Source organism: Arachis ipaensis, chromosome B07 (assembly GCF_000816755.2).
Source record: "Arachis ipaensis cultivar K30076 chromosome B07, Araip1.1, whole genome shotgun sequence".
In the NCBI taxonomy this organism is placed as follows: domain Eukaryota; kingdom Viridiplantae; phylum Streptophyta; class Magnoliopsida; order Fabales; family Fabaceae; genus Arachis; species Arachis ipaensis.
The window spans coordinates 125,478,936-125,492,566 of record NC_029791.2 but is presented as its reverse complement, the minus strand read 5'-3'; the positions used below and the strand labels follow the sequence as shown (position 1 = coordinate 125,492,566).

The following is a 13,631-nucleotide window of genomic DNA, read 5'->3' as shown; positions in this document are numbered from 1 at the left end:
GTATCATATACAGACAATGGCATAATACTCACGCACGCTCCTAAATCACACATGCTGTCAGAAAATATTACACCCCTAATGGTACAGTTAACCATGCATGGACTTGGATCACTATATTTTTCAGGTATATCCCCCATTAAAGCAGATATAGAACTACCTAAAGGAATAGTTTCTAATTCATTAATCTTATCCTTATGTATGCACAAATCTTTTAGAAATTTTTCATATTTAGGTACTTGCTGAATTGCATCAAAAGGGGGAATGGTTACCTCAACCTTTTTGAAGATTTTTACCATTTTGGGATCGAGTTCCATCTGCTTTCTGGGCTTTCTTGCAAGGTGTGGAAATGGGATAGGAATGGCATCTCTTATGACTTCATCTTCCTTTGGTTCTCCATTTCTTGGTTGAGTTGCTTCTTCTTCAACCATGTCTTGTGCTTCATCTTCCTCTTCAACATCCTCCACTTCAACCATGTCCTCAACTGGGGCGTTTTCTTGCAAGCTTGGCTCCTCATGATTCCTCTATTGTAGTGTGGTTTCGGACCTCAAAGTGATGGCATTGATTCCACCTTTGGGGTTGGGTAGAGGTTGAGAAGGAATTCCACTGGAGCTTGAAGGCTGATTATTGGGAGCGGAGAATGAATCCATCCTGGAGACAAGAGTTTGTAAAGTGGCATTCAGACCATTTATGGTAGAGTTAACTGTAGTCTGAATGTTTTGTTGTCCTTGTGCAAGAGAACGAAGTATCTCATCATTAGAAGAGGAAGGGGGATAAGTGATCTGAGGAGCCTGCTGTTGGTTGTCCTGAGGCAATTAGGACTGCCTTAGGTGAGGTGCTCTATAAGGCTGGTTCTGGTTCTGCTGTTGATAGGGAAGGTTCTGCTGATTCCGGTGCTGCTGATTGTTATTATTATTCCACCTCTGATTTTCCTGGTTATCTCTGCCTCCTCTGTTATAGTTGTCCCTCCAGCCTTGGGTGGAATTATCTCTCCACCCATGGTTGGAGTTGTCTTGCCAACCTTGGTTATAGTTCCCACCTTGGTTATAATTGCCGCCTTGTTGATAGTATCCTTGATTCGGGCGGTCATAGAAGTTATGAGTAGCTGCCAAGGTGTTGTCTTCTTGTTGGAGCTGCGGACACTCATCAGTATAATGATTATAATCGGCACATATCTCACACACTCTCTGAGGAACCAGTTGTTGACTATGTTGTGGTGAGGGAGGCTGAGATTGTTGTTGATTTAGTTGGAGCTACTTCAGTATGTTGGTCATCTCTCCCAGAGTCTGTGTGAGGGCAGCAGTTTCACTGCTAGAGGAAACCTTCGCAACAGCCTTGGGATGGTTGGTCCTATGCCTAGCATTCCAGGTAGATTCAGCTAGATCGGCGATCAGCTGCCACGCTTCTGTTGCCGTCTTGTACTTCTTCAGAGAGTCATTACTTGCAACATCTAATGTATTCTTATCATGAGGCTTCATGCCTTGTGTGAAGTAGCTGATCAACACCATCTCATCAATCTTGTGGTGGGAGCATGAATCTAAGAGGTTCCTGAAGCGTTCCCAATACTCATAAAGGGTTTCTAACTCTCCTTGGATAATGCAGGAGATCTCTTTCCTCAGTCTGTCTATAACTTCAGCTGGAAAGTATTTGTCCAGGAACTCCCTTCCGAGCAGATCCCAGTCGGTAACAACTGCTTCCGGTTGAGTGTAGAACCACTCCCTTGCCTTTTCCTTAAGAGAAAACGGGAAGGCAAATAGCAAAATAGTAGTTTTATCTGCACCATGATGCCTAATGGTTGAGCAGGCTGTCTAAAAGTCCCTAAGGTGCTTGATAGGCTCCTGAGCTAGTAAGCCATGAAACTTAGGTATTAGGTTGATTAGCGAAGTCTTCAGTTCAAAATCTGCAGCCAAATTTGGGTGACGCGCTAGATACGGTTGCAGGGTGAAGTCTGGAGCTCCTGCTTCCTGTAGAGTAATCCTTCTGGGATCCGTCATATTACCTTCACGTGAATCAACAGAATTAGTAGAAAAGGAGCTTGTTTCTTCCTCAGATGGCGCTTCAGATTTGCCCTCTGATGAGATTGGTGAATTGGCGAGAACCACTTCACTACCCTCAGAGGCTAACCGAAGCCGAGCTCGCCTAATACGTGAAATAGTTCTTTCAATTTCAGGATCAAACGCGGCTAAGCTCGGATTAGGCAGCGAATGCGTCATTCAATGAAAGAAACATACAGCTCATGGTAATAAAATAAAATAAAATATGCAAAAATTAAAAATATGTACACCAACTAATAATTTAGCACGCAATTGCAACTCCCCGGCAACGGCGCCAAAAATTGACGTGGCGAAAATTAGCCGATTAAGAAATTAATATAGAACTAACATTGCAAGTACAGTTCTTAATCGACGAAAATCCACTTATCAATTTAGAAGGGTTGTCAGAAAATTAGAATAAAAATACTGGGAGTAGAAATCCCAGGTCGTCTCCCAACGAGTTGACAAAAGAGTGCTATTTTACTAGTCATGAATTTTTCGAGAAATTTCAAGAGTTGGAGAACAAAAAAGTAAATGATTGTAAATTAAAGGAATGGAAATTAATGAGGGAATTTATATAATCAAAATAAAATCCTTGACCGGGAGAAGATTAATTGGAAGTTCTGTCCTTGTTGGATTTTTCCCAAGTGTAATAGTAATAGGTTGTTGTTCTACTTAGTTATCCTTTACTGAATAAAGGGAAGTCAGGTAACTAACTAACCAACTCTGAATCCCAAGTCCTAATCCTTTCCTAAGGAAGGATTAGAGTCAGAGACTAGAGAGTCAATCAACAACTTCCAATCAAAATTAGCACTTGAGTATTCCAACTCAAGGGTTTCCTTTTAATCAACCCCCAAGTCAAGTTGGGAGTCTACTCCATTGACATGAATACAACGTTCACAAGCATATAAAGAGAATAAGAAGAAGACATGATAGATTAAATAATAACTGAAAATTAATTAAAAGTAAAAAATAGTACTTTGCATTAATAAATCCCAAATTCATAACATACTTATCTGAACAGGGTTAATAAGTAATCAAAAGAGTAAAGGAATAAGAAAAAAAACTAGAATAATAACAACTTCAACGGAGGTAGTGACTCTTCTCAATATCCAAAACAAAAGCATAAAATTAGAAATCTATGAATGTGTAGAAAACCTAGAGGAAGAGTAATTTTTCTCTAAGATTCAAAACTAAAACTAAAAACTATCTGAATGTGAATGTCTCTTGAGTCTCTGCTTGTCCCCTGGTTCTAGTCTGTGTTTCTGGGCCGAAAACTGGGTCCAAACTCAGCCCAAAATCGCCCCAGCGTTTTCTGCGATTTCTGTAGGTAGCGCATGTCACGCGTACGCATCGCTGGTCATCCTCGCATGTCACGCGTACGCGTCAGGCACGCGCACGTGTCGCCGTGCGAACTCCAATTCACGCGCACGCGTGAGCCATGCGTGCACGTCGCTCCTCGCTGGTTATCTCCTTTATTTCTTGTGCTCCTTCTATTTATTCAAGCTTCCTTTCCATCCTCTAAGCCATTCCTGCCCTATAAAGCCTAAAAATACTTAACACACATATCACGGCATCGAGTGGTAATAAAGGATAATTAAAATTGACAGTTTAAAGGCCTAGGAAACTTGTTTTCAACTATATCACAGAATTAGGAAGGATTTGTAAAACCATGCAATTTATATGAATAAGTGAGTAAAGAATTGATAAAAATCACTCAATTGGGCACAAGATAAACCATAATATAGTGGTTTATCAGACTGTGACCAGCCCTTTGGTGACTTTATCTCTAACAAAATATAGATCAATTTCAAAATGTTTAGTTCGATGATGTAATATCCGATTGTTGGCAAAGAAAACTGCTGACATGTTGTCACAATACACAATAGGAGGAATTTTGCAAGGTTGTCTCATTTCAGCTAAGAGTATTTGAATCCAAGTAAGCTCTGCAAATACAGCGGTCATGACTTTAAATTCTGCTTCTGTAGAGCTTTTGCTAACTGTAGGTTGTTTGCTACACTTCCAAGATATAAGATTGGCACCAAAGTATACACAAAAATCAGAAGTAGACTTCCTATCATCTAAGTCGGATGCCCAATCTGAGTCTACAGAAGTAATTAATCGTAAATAAGAACTTTTGTGAAAATAGAGGTTCATACTGATACTACCTGCTAGGTACCTCATTACCTTTTTTACTGCATTCCAATGATCTTGCTATGGTGAAGCCATGTATTGACTCAGTTTATTGACTGAATATGTAATGTCTGGTCTAGTAATGGTTGCATATTGCAGCCCTCAAATGATAAAACTAAATAAAGTTGGATCTTCAAAAGCTGAGCTGCTGTTGGATTGAAGCTTAATCAAACTTATCATAAGGGTAATGACTCCTTTTGAGTGTTGCATACTTGCCTTATTTAATAACTCACCAATATATTTAGATTGATTAAGAGAAATCAAAGAAGAAGAATGATGAACAGCCTCGATACCAAAAAAGTAATTCAAATCTCCTAACTCTTTTAACAGAAAAATTGAATGTAACTGTGTAATTGTAGAAGTAATTTTAATATCATCATTATCCGTTACTAACATATCATCAACATATATAAAAATGTAAGTGACAGAAGTAGCTGTTATTTTTCAAAAATAATGAAGAATCACTTTGAGTACAAGTAAAACTTTTCTAACTGATTCTTATTCTCTAACATTAAGGAAGACACAAAAGAGGAAAGAAGAAATCATGGGTTTAGTGTTGCAATCTCCATGTGGATTTGTGCTGAATATGTTGCTTCAAAATAATATATAGCAGTGGGTGGCTATCTTGTGAATGCTGAGAGTAATATTGTTGTGCTTTTATGTGAGTTTTTGAATGCAGATTCTAGAGTTAATGCCTTGGCGGAGTGCATTGAAACATCCGGTCAATTCTTGCTGGAGGAGTGTAGTGCAATTCTAAAGCGGGTGGTCTTCAAAACCAATGAAACAATCTTGGTGAGATGGGCCAAAGGACAAGGTGATAACTATTGGAAGCTGAATTTTGAAAGAAATAAACTGAAAAATTTTCTGCAAAGTTTCAATAATATTAAGGTTCAATATGCTTCACACAAGGAGTTCAAATTCATCAACAATTAGAAAAAAATGGTCAATAATCAGAATGAGAATAGGAAAGTCTTGTAGTGCTAATGACAAGCTATGTGATCTCCAAAATAATTTTCGTGAGCAACTGTGGCATTGATAATAGGGATGTGGTCTTTTATACAGTGCTGAAAACGGAATATTGCAATAAAAGGTGGATACATCATAGCAAGAGTTATTATAGCTCTAGTATTTAGTTAGAGAACTTTCTTTTTGATTTGGTATTAGTCTTTGTATTAGGTGTGATTTTTTTTTTTTGTATTTCAGACATTTTTATATTAGTAGTGTTGTCCTATTCTTGATCATTATTCTTGATAACAATGCCAAAGAGAATATGACTGAGATGTAGGATTTATTTTGTATCTTTTCTCCCATTTTTAAGTCGAGTTTGTAACTCAACAATCGAAAAAAAATCTCCATATAGATTTGCATCATAGCCATGTGGCCTAGTGAGTGATTTAGAAACATTCATTTCTATTTTCGCACAAATCCAAATTAAATTTAATAGATATAAATCAACAAAACATTTTTAGATTCATTTCAAATGAAAAAAGGTACACAGATTCAATTTTTTTAATAAAAAATAAAAATAAAAAATTCAAACACAGAAACAACAGGTTGAGACAACAAGCAATGAGACGCAAGCGAGACTATGGATTGAGGGAATGAGGGAACAACGAAGACACACTCAAAGAGGGGAAGAGAAGCAGAACCATAGATTTGTGGTCATTTTTCAGCGCCGACCAATGGTTGTTTCCCTTTCTTGAGGAACGAGAACAACATAGGCACATGAGAGAGGGTGAAGGAGAAGGAACGTTCTCCTTGGAGAAGAGGTTGGAAGGCGGCACCATCGAAGTCCGAAGGCAACGACGGTAGAGAGTAGAGAAGGCTCGTTGTGACTTGTGAGAGAGAAGAGAGTAGGTGGAAGATGAAGGGGTATGGTTGTATAAGTAGACAATGAAAATACTAAATAATGTGAACAATAGATATAGCAGATGTTCATTTCACTAGGTGTACGGATAGTTATTCTAATATTAAAATTTAAGGGGGTAATTTGGAGATGTAGTGTGTTTTTATTTAATTGATGGTTGTTCAAGTTGTTCAAGAAAGTTATTGGTTACCTAACATAATCCTTATTAAAATATTAAAGAATAAAATTGTACAAAAAGTATATTTTAAGTTATAAATTTATGTTTCAAACATTTTAGAAAGACATAAAATACATATTGGGTAACTGTATCCTTTATCATTTTGTGTTAGTAAACAAACGCCAAAAATATACTATCATATTTTTGTGTTAATGGATATGATCACGAAATCAAACGCCGTCTTAGATTCTTCCTGTAACGCAGTCGTGTTTGACACTCTCTTTTACTTTTTTAACAACAGGTTTGGGTGTTAGAGAAAGAGAGACTGATGAAGTGGAAAGCAAAGATAGGGTTTTGGATGAAAAATAATAACATAACATATAATAATATGATTTACAACTTAAATTTCTACGTCTCTAGTCATAAACACTGCTTAATAATTGGTTCATACCATGACTTTATTTGACTAAAACAAACCATGCCATTTGGTGCATTATCTCTCTAAGTTGAGTTATATCAATTTTCAATTTTGAAACAGTCCTTTTGTTTAAGTAAAACAGAGGAGTTCTATCACTTGAGAGTGACAGTGGCTGTTCAAATCAGTGACTTCTTGATTAGGGCGCAGGGCTCGAAAAGTAAATAGAAAAAATTAGTCTGATCAATTATTGTTTATTAATCAAAGGGTTTAATTATTGTTTTAAAAATTTTTTGTTTTAATAAATATATCACAACAAATATATTAAAAACTTAAATTTTATATATTTTACTTAAAAAATGCTGTACTCGTTAACTAAACCTATAAATTAAATGTCACTAACTAGCTACATGAGTTAAAGCATTTTTTAATCTTTACGTTGTGCTATCAATTATTGAGGCCTTGTCTTCTAAACTTCACGTAGGGCCAATTAATCAGGCATCAATGAACATTGAGATAGTAGAGTTCTTTTAGAAATGCAAAGTGTGCAGAAAAACAAAGAGAATTAACGTGTTAATCAGAAAGAAAATAAAATTTATGGTGCAAGATTTGGATTCGGTCGGATCATTCATGCACGTGCCACATGTAAACCGTTTTTATTTTTGGCATGCCAATTATTGCCAATCAAGATATCCATCTTCAATCTAAATCTAAGTATCCATCAAAAAACAGAAGGGCAAAGACAGGTTAAGGATTATTATTTATTAACTAAGACGTTCATGATTTTGATACATGTATATATTACATATATATGCATATAATAATAATGATAATTATATATGAGGAATCATTTATATATACAAATTATTATTGTATTGTTATATAGATATGGATCATATATTTGGGTGGTGTATGCATTGATTTAATTCTTGGGCTTATTCTGAGTGTAGATATAATCGAGATGAGCTGCTAGAGTCCTTCTCATTAAACATTCGTCTCCTTCACAATTCTCATCATCTAACTGATCTCCTTCTTTGTATGTCTTAACATCCTTCAATTTCATTCCACACACATCCAAAGTATATTAATTCCTCAAACAAAGTAATACATATGAACAAAAATATAGTAATGTCTCATCATCGCATGACTATATATATACCAAATAAGAAAACTAATCGAACACTTGAAGAGTTTAATTAATAAGAATTAATTATTATTGAGTAAGATATACTATATGTACCTCATGCAGGGATGATGAAGAGACCATCGTCACGGCATCAAATTCAATGTGCGGACGAGAGGCGTAGATTAAGCCAAAGCTAAGAAGAAGAGACAAGGTGAAGATAGTGACCAATTTTGACATAATTGATTATGAGAACGTTTTCTTTTTTAAGAAGTTTTACCACTTAACAAGAATTATTTAAGATCAGAGAAGTCAAGGTTGTATGAGAAAGAATTGTATATATTCTTTCAATGATTATGATGATTCAATATATACAAGAAAAAAAGGAATATACAACTCATCAAATCAAAACAAACAAATCTAAAAAAGAAATCTTATCTTAACAGAATAAACAAATGAGTCACCTTATTCTAGAATAAACAGAAAAAGGCATGAGACAAAAATAAATAGAAAAAAAGAAAAAAATATTTTAATTGTTGTTTTGAGCTGATGATGATTGGTTCAATACCACTCAGTTGTGTTTTGTGTATGCGTTGCTTATGGACTATGCAGTTGAAGAGGAAGCACATAACCTTCTTTTTTAATAATATCATCATATACCATTTATAGAACATAGAATCATATATGCTATAATATGATATAAAATAATGTAAAGTGAAATGGAAGAAGCTAAGCTTACCCGGCACGGTGTAGAGTGAGTGATCCTCTATATATGCCACGATAGATTATTCGTCTACACCTAAACATCTTTCGTCTCTCAAATCTTGTAGACTTTAATTGCCACGAATCGATTTATGGCACGTTTTCAAGCCTTGTAGCTCCGATTATAACTCTTTTCAATTCCATGAGGCAGAGGAATGACAATGGGATGAGTAGGGCCAAATTTTCGTACTATTTGATTTTTTAATGGTCTCATTTCGTCTTACTCTATTTTATATAGAAGTTACTTTGTTATTATATATCAGAAGTAAAATTTTGTATCCTAACTCTATTTGTGGAATATTCGCCTCTACTTTTTTTTTTTTTTGTTTAAAGAGAGGAAACGACGTCTAGGTGAATATGAAGAGAGTCATTTGAGTTATAGTTGATTGACCTCTATTCCTTCTAAAATTTCTAAAATTTAGCATGTAAATTAAATTTTGAAATTTAAAAAGTCATAAACATTATCTAAATTTTGCTACCTTTGTTTGTATTGCTACCTTGGATTTTGTTGCGTTTTGCTAGCTGTTTCTGTTACTTCTTCGAGAATGGTGGAGCTTCATGGGTTACTTCTATGTATCTCTGTCAGATAGTCCCTCAATTTGTTGTACTGTGCTCTCTCGTTGCCAATCACACACTCCCTTGCTTCTTTGAGGGCCTTATATACCATCTTCCTATTAATCATAACGTTGTAGTCGATCTTGATGTGCTTATAAACCTCACTCAGGGTCATGTGAGGCTGAGTTTGAAGTCTCTTTTCCAGCTTCTTGGCCACCCACTTCTGATCTGCTATGTTGCTTCCAAATTCTCTGACACAAGTGTGATGAGGAGTATAAGTCTTGATTTGGTAACTCTTAAGCTGATTATTCCATGCACAGTAAATTGGCCATGGACAAGGATTCAACTTGGCAGCCTCAGTTGTCACAGTCTCTTCAGTCACATCAGCTTCATTCACATTGGCATCACCGTCATTCACATCTCCTTCATTCTCATCAGAAGCATTAACTTGCTCATTTGTAGCCGCAGTAGAAGATGTATGGCTCCCCTTTGGATTTCTTGGCTTTTTAATCCTTTCCACCCCATGTTCACAATCGCATCTAACCCTCCTTTGATCATTCTTTCTGTACCTAATTTTTCTCCCCTAAAAAATTACATGATCCTTAAGAGCATTCTTAAAACTTTCAATTGTGGCAAACTCTATTTCCAACTCAAAGTTTACCTCCCCAAATCCAACACTTTCATTAAATTGAGAGAATTCATACCTATCTCTCTCATCTTCAGAGCTTTCCAGAGTCAATAATGTCTCTGATTCATACTCAAAAATTGGATCTTCTTCTTCAATATTTTTCACAATCTCATCTTCACCACTACTGTTGGTAGGATCAGCAGCCCTGGCAGCCCCAGAATTTGGCAATCCAACCCTTGTTCTAACAGTTTTTGGCCCATTTGCAGTTGGGCCAGATGAGGTTGACCCATGAACTTTTTGTCCAGCATTATTTGGAGTCCTAGTGTTAGGCCTAGCAGCATCAGCAGCCCTAGAATTGTCTGGACCTGCATACTTTGATCCAAAACTAGTAGCTCCATTAGTGTTTGTCTTATTCTCTATTGAAGCCTTCCTTATTGCACCTATATTCCTCTGTGAAATCTTCTTTCCTATACCATCTTCTATTTTTTTGCCAACTTTTCTAGTATTTCTCTTCACAATCAAACAATCTGAGTCACTATCTTCATCCTCAAATCCTACTGGGTGGTCTATATGGTTCATCCTCTATCGTTTCATACCCTTCATCACTAGACTCCTCTTCAACATCTGCATTAGCATCAAAATCCAAATTGATGTCCTCTAGTGGAGTAACCATTATCGGGTGATCGAAATATAGATAAAACTCGTCAGTCTCCTGGTTCATCTGTTTATTCTCACGCCAATGATTAATCTCCAAATCTCCTTTTATAGGGTGCAGCCCCCTCTCCAAGTTAGGAGCCTTAGGATCAAACTAGTACCTAGCCTTATAATCCAAATAGCCCAAACCTTTGAACAGAGTTTTCAGGTCAAAGAAGCACATGAGGTCAATATCCATCTTAGAAAATTTGTCAACTTTTCCATCAATATATAGAAGAACTCCCTAGTTATCCCTTACAAAATGTCCACCGTGATAAAAAATAGGAACTACATAATTCTCCATCTAACTGCAAGTACAACATACTTGAAATCAACAAACAGAATCATCAAACCCTAAACTACTCTATTTTAAGAATTTTTGTAACTGAACCCTAACCAAACACTATACAGTCACAACATAACAACAAACCATTATACTCTATAATTATCACAGAATAGAAACTCAAACCCCAACATACTCTGTAATGGTGACATTCAGCATTGTACTTAACTAATTTAAAATTCCATAAATCTAATCAACATAAGAGAATACAAACTCACCTTTCTCAATGAACGTGTTCAACTGTCGTTACATCCACTTCACTCGGTCCTGCGCACCAATTATTGCTGCTGTTTCGGGAACGACACGTCAATAGAGTCACCCAATGCTAACGTTGGTGATCGAATTCTTCAACGATAGTGACAATAGTGCTTTGGGAGATTAAGTGCGATGCAGTGATAGCCACCTTCTCTGTAAAAGTTTGAAGAATGTGTAGGGTTTGGTTTCTATTCAAATAGAAAGGGGTTGAAGTAGAGGAGAAGAAGCGTGATCTTGTGTCTCCCACTAAAACTCAATGTTTGGTGCCAAGCCCTAAACGGCGCCGTCTTGATGAGGTGGCTAGGGACTAATTTGTCCTTCTATGACACTTGTACTTGTTGCTGGACACGCTGGAGAGTAACTGTGTCACTTCAGCTTTTTCTGGTGGCATAAAATGGAGAAATGGGTCTAGGGATTGTTTTGACCACTAGAGAAAAACAATGGGGACTAATTTGTATATTAATTTTTTTCAGGGACCAAAATGTTCGATTTTCAAATCCTCGAAGACTGATTTGGGTAATTACTCAAAAAATAACATAAAAAAATAATTATACGAAAAGAATATAGTTAGAATTCTTTGGATTTTCTCTTTTTGTGTGGTGTGAAAAAAATTTCAATAAAATTACAAGGGTGTGAAGGACCATTATTAAAAAAAAAAATAAAAACTTGAGGAAGTTGAAAAACTTCAACTAACTCTAAAGTGTTTATGGACACTAACTAATTACCAAAGGGTTTACATCCTTTTATGATTGAGTGATATTGTAACTCCTGTAATTATAGGAAATGGTTTATTAAGATTTAATCTTCACGTAATTATTCTTTTTCTTATCTCTTAATTCCATTAGCTTCTTCTTGATCATGAAAGAAACATATTGATGAATTCACATTTGACAATAAATTTTGAATAGATTTGAGTGGATTTCATCATATAAACTTACATTTATTTATTCAAATAGCATACTTTTGTGTTCTTTTCCTAAGTTGAGCTTAATTGTGAAAACATGATATTTTGTGCTTAATTTAACCAATTTTATTCCACTTTCATTCCATTCGATACCTTGATAGTTTTGACGAGTGATTTCAGGTATAATAGGTTGGAATGGCTTGATGAGAGTGGAGGAAAAGCATGCAACATGGGGAAAACATGAGGAAATCAAAGAAGAAGTACACAGGGATGTGTCCGTACGCACAAGAAGGAAATCAGCATGCGTGCGTACGCATAACCCTCTATGCGCACGCACCAGTGAAAATTCAGCGAAGTGTGCGTACGCACAGATACGTACCAGCTCGTGACTTCATTAATAAAGCACGTGGCTCGCGATTTTGGAGCTCTTTTGGCCCAATTTTGGAAGGCTGAAGCTTGTTTTGAAGTGCTATATCAAGGGGCATCATTCACATATCAAAAGAGGGATCTCACTTTTAGATTAGAAAACTCATAGTAGGAGTAGGAATAGTGTACTAGTATACAAAATTCTCTCTTACAGTTTTAATTAGGTTTTCAATGTAGCATTTTATAGTTCAATTTTGATCTTGGATTTAGCTATCTCATTGTAAGTATTCCTTAATTTTCTCTTTTATTACATTACTTGTTCTACACTTTCATATATTTTAATTCCCTTTATCAATATATACATAGTTTTGCAATTTTGGATTTTTAGTTGGTTAATTTGATGTTTGATGATTATTACATGTTTGTTTGAGTTGCCTTTGTTATTTTTGATCATTTGTGATTCATAGTTTTTATCATTTTTCCAATTTTATCATGTTTTATGATTATGCCCTCCATGTGTTTGATGAAATGCCAATTTTAATTATGGGGTAGATTTCCACCCCTTGACTTGGGAAAATGAGTTTATGGATTGTTAGAGTCATAATGTCCGACATTTAGTAATAATTCTTGGGTTGTTAGTTGTTATTGTTTCCAATAACGCTAGCTTCTTGCTAAGGTAATTAGTAAGTTAGCTAGGATTTGTGGATTAATAACAATTATGCTCACTTGACCTATCCTTCGATGTTAAGGATTGATTTAATGAGATTAATCTATCATAATTATCATAGTTGTGGTTATGGCAAGGAAGAGATTCCAGAACTCATCCCAAGTCAAGGTTCCATTTATGTTTTGAACCACAATTTCCTCAACTTTGAATCTTACTTGTCCATATTATATACATAGTTCTTTTATTCCTTTATTAGTTTATTAATTGTAATTTTGATCGTTCTTTAATTTCTTTAATTGTTCGTTTCTTTAATTTATTGAAAACACCCCTTTTGCTTTCCACAACTAAAATTGTGCACTCTTGACATTAGTTCCTAGGGAAGACGACCCGAGATTTAATTACTCTCGATTAATTTGAATTAGAAATTTTAAACTTTGATATTTGGAATTTAATTGTCAGTTTGGACTATACTATCGACAAAGCTCTTTTCTAGAGTGAAATTATAAACCGGTGCAAAAATCTTAATTCATCACATATCAAGAATAAAAGAGTAACATAGCTTAAAGACTCAAAAAACACGATTTCTTTATCTTTGACAAAATTAAAAAAAAAAAAGCAGGAGAAAAAAAACTGAAAAGGGCCGGGATCTAAATTTAATAATTAAATAGTCAAG

General features: G+C 35.5%; 1 protein-coding gene across 1 annotated transcript; it reads right to left on the bottom strand.

Moving 5' to 3' along the window:
* LOC107606348 (phytosulfokines 3-like) lies at positions 7,394–8,686 on the bottom strand. The gene is made up of 3 exons (XM_016308403.2): positions 8,525–8,686; positions 7,903–7,981; positions 7,394–7,713 (listed from the first exon to the last, which is right to left on the bottom strand). The coding sequence occupies exons 1-3, from the start codon at positions 8,590–8,592 to the stop codon at positions 7,585–7,587; spliced, it is 276 nt and encodes a 91-aa protein (XP_016163889.1). The 5' UTR covers positions 8,593–8,686; the 3' UTR covers positions 7,394–7,584.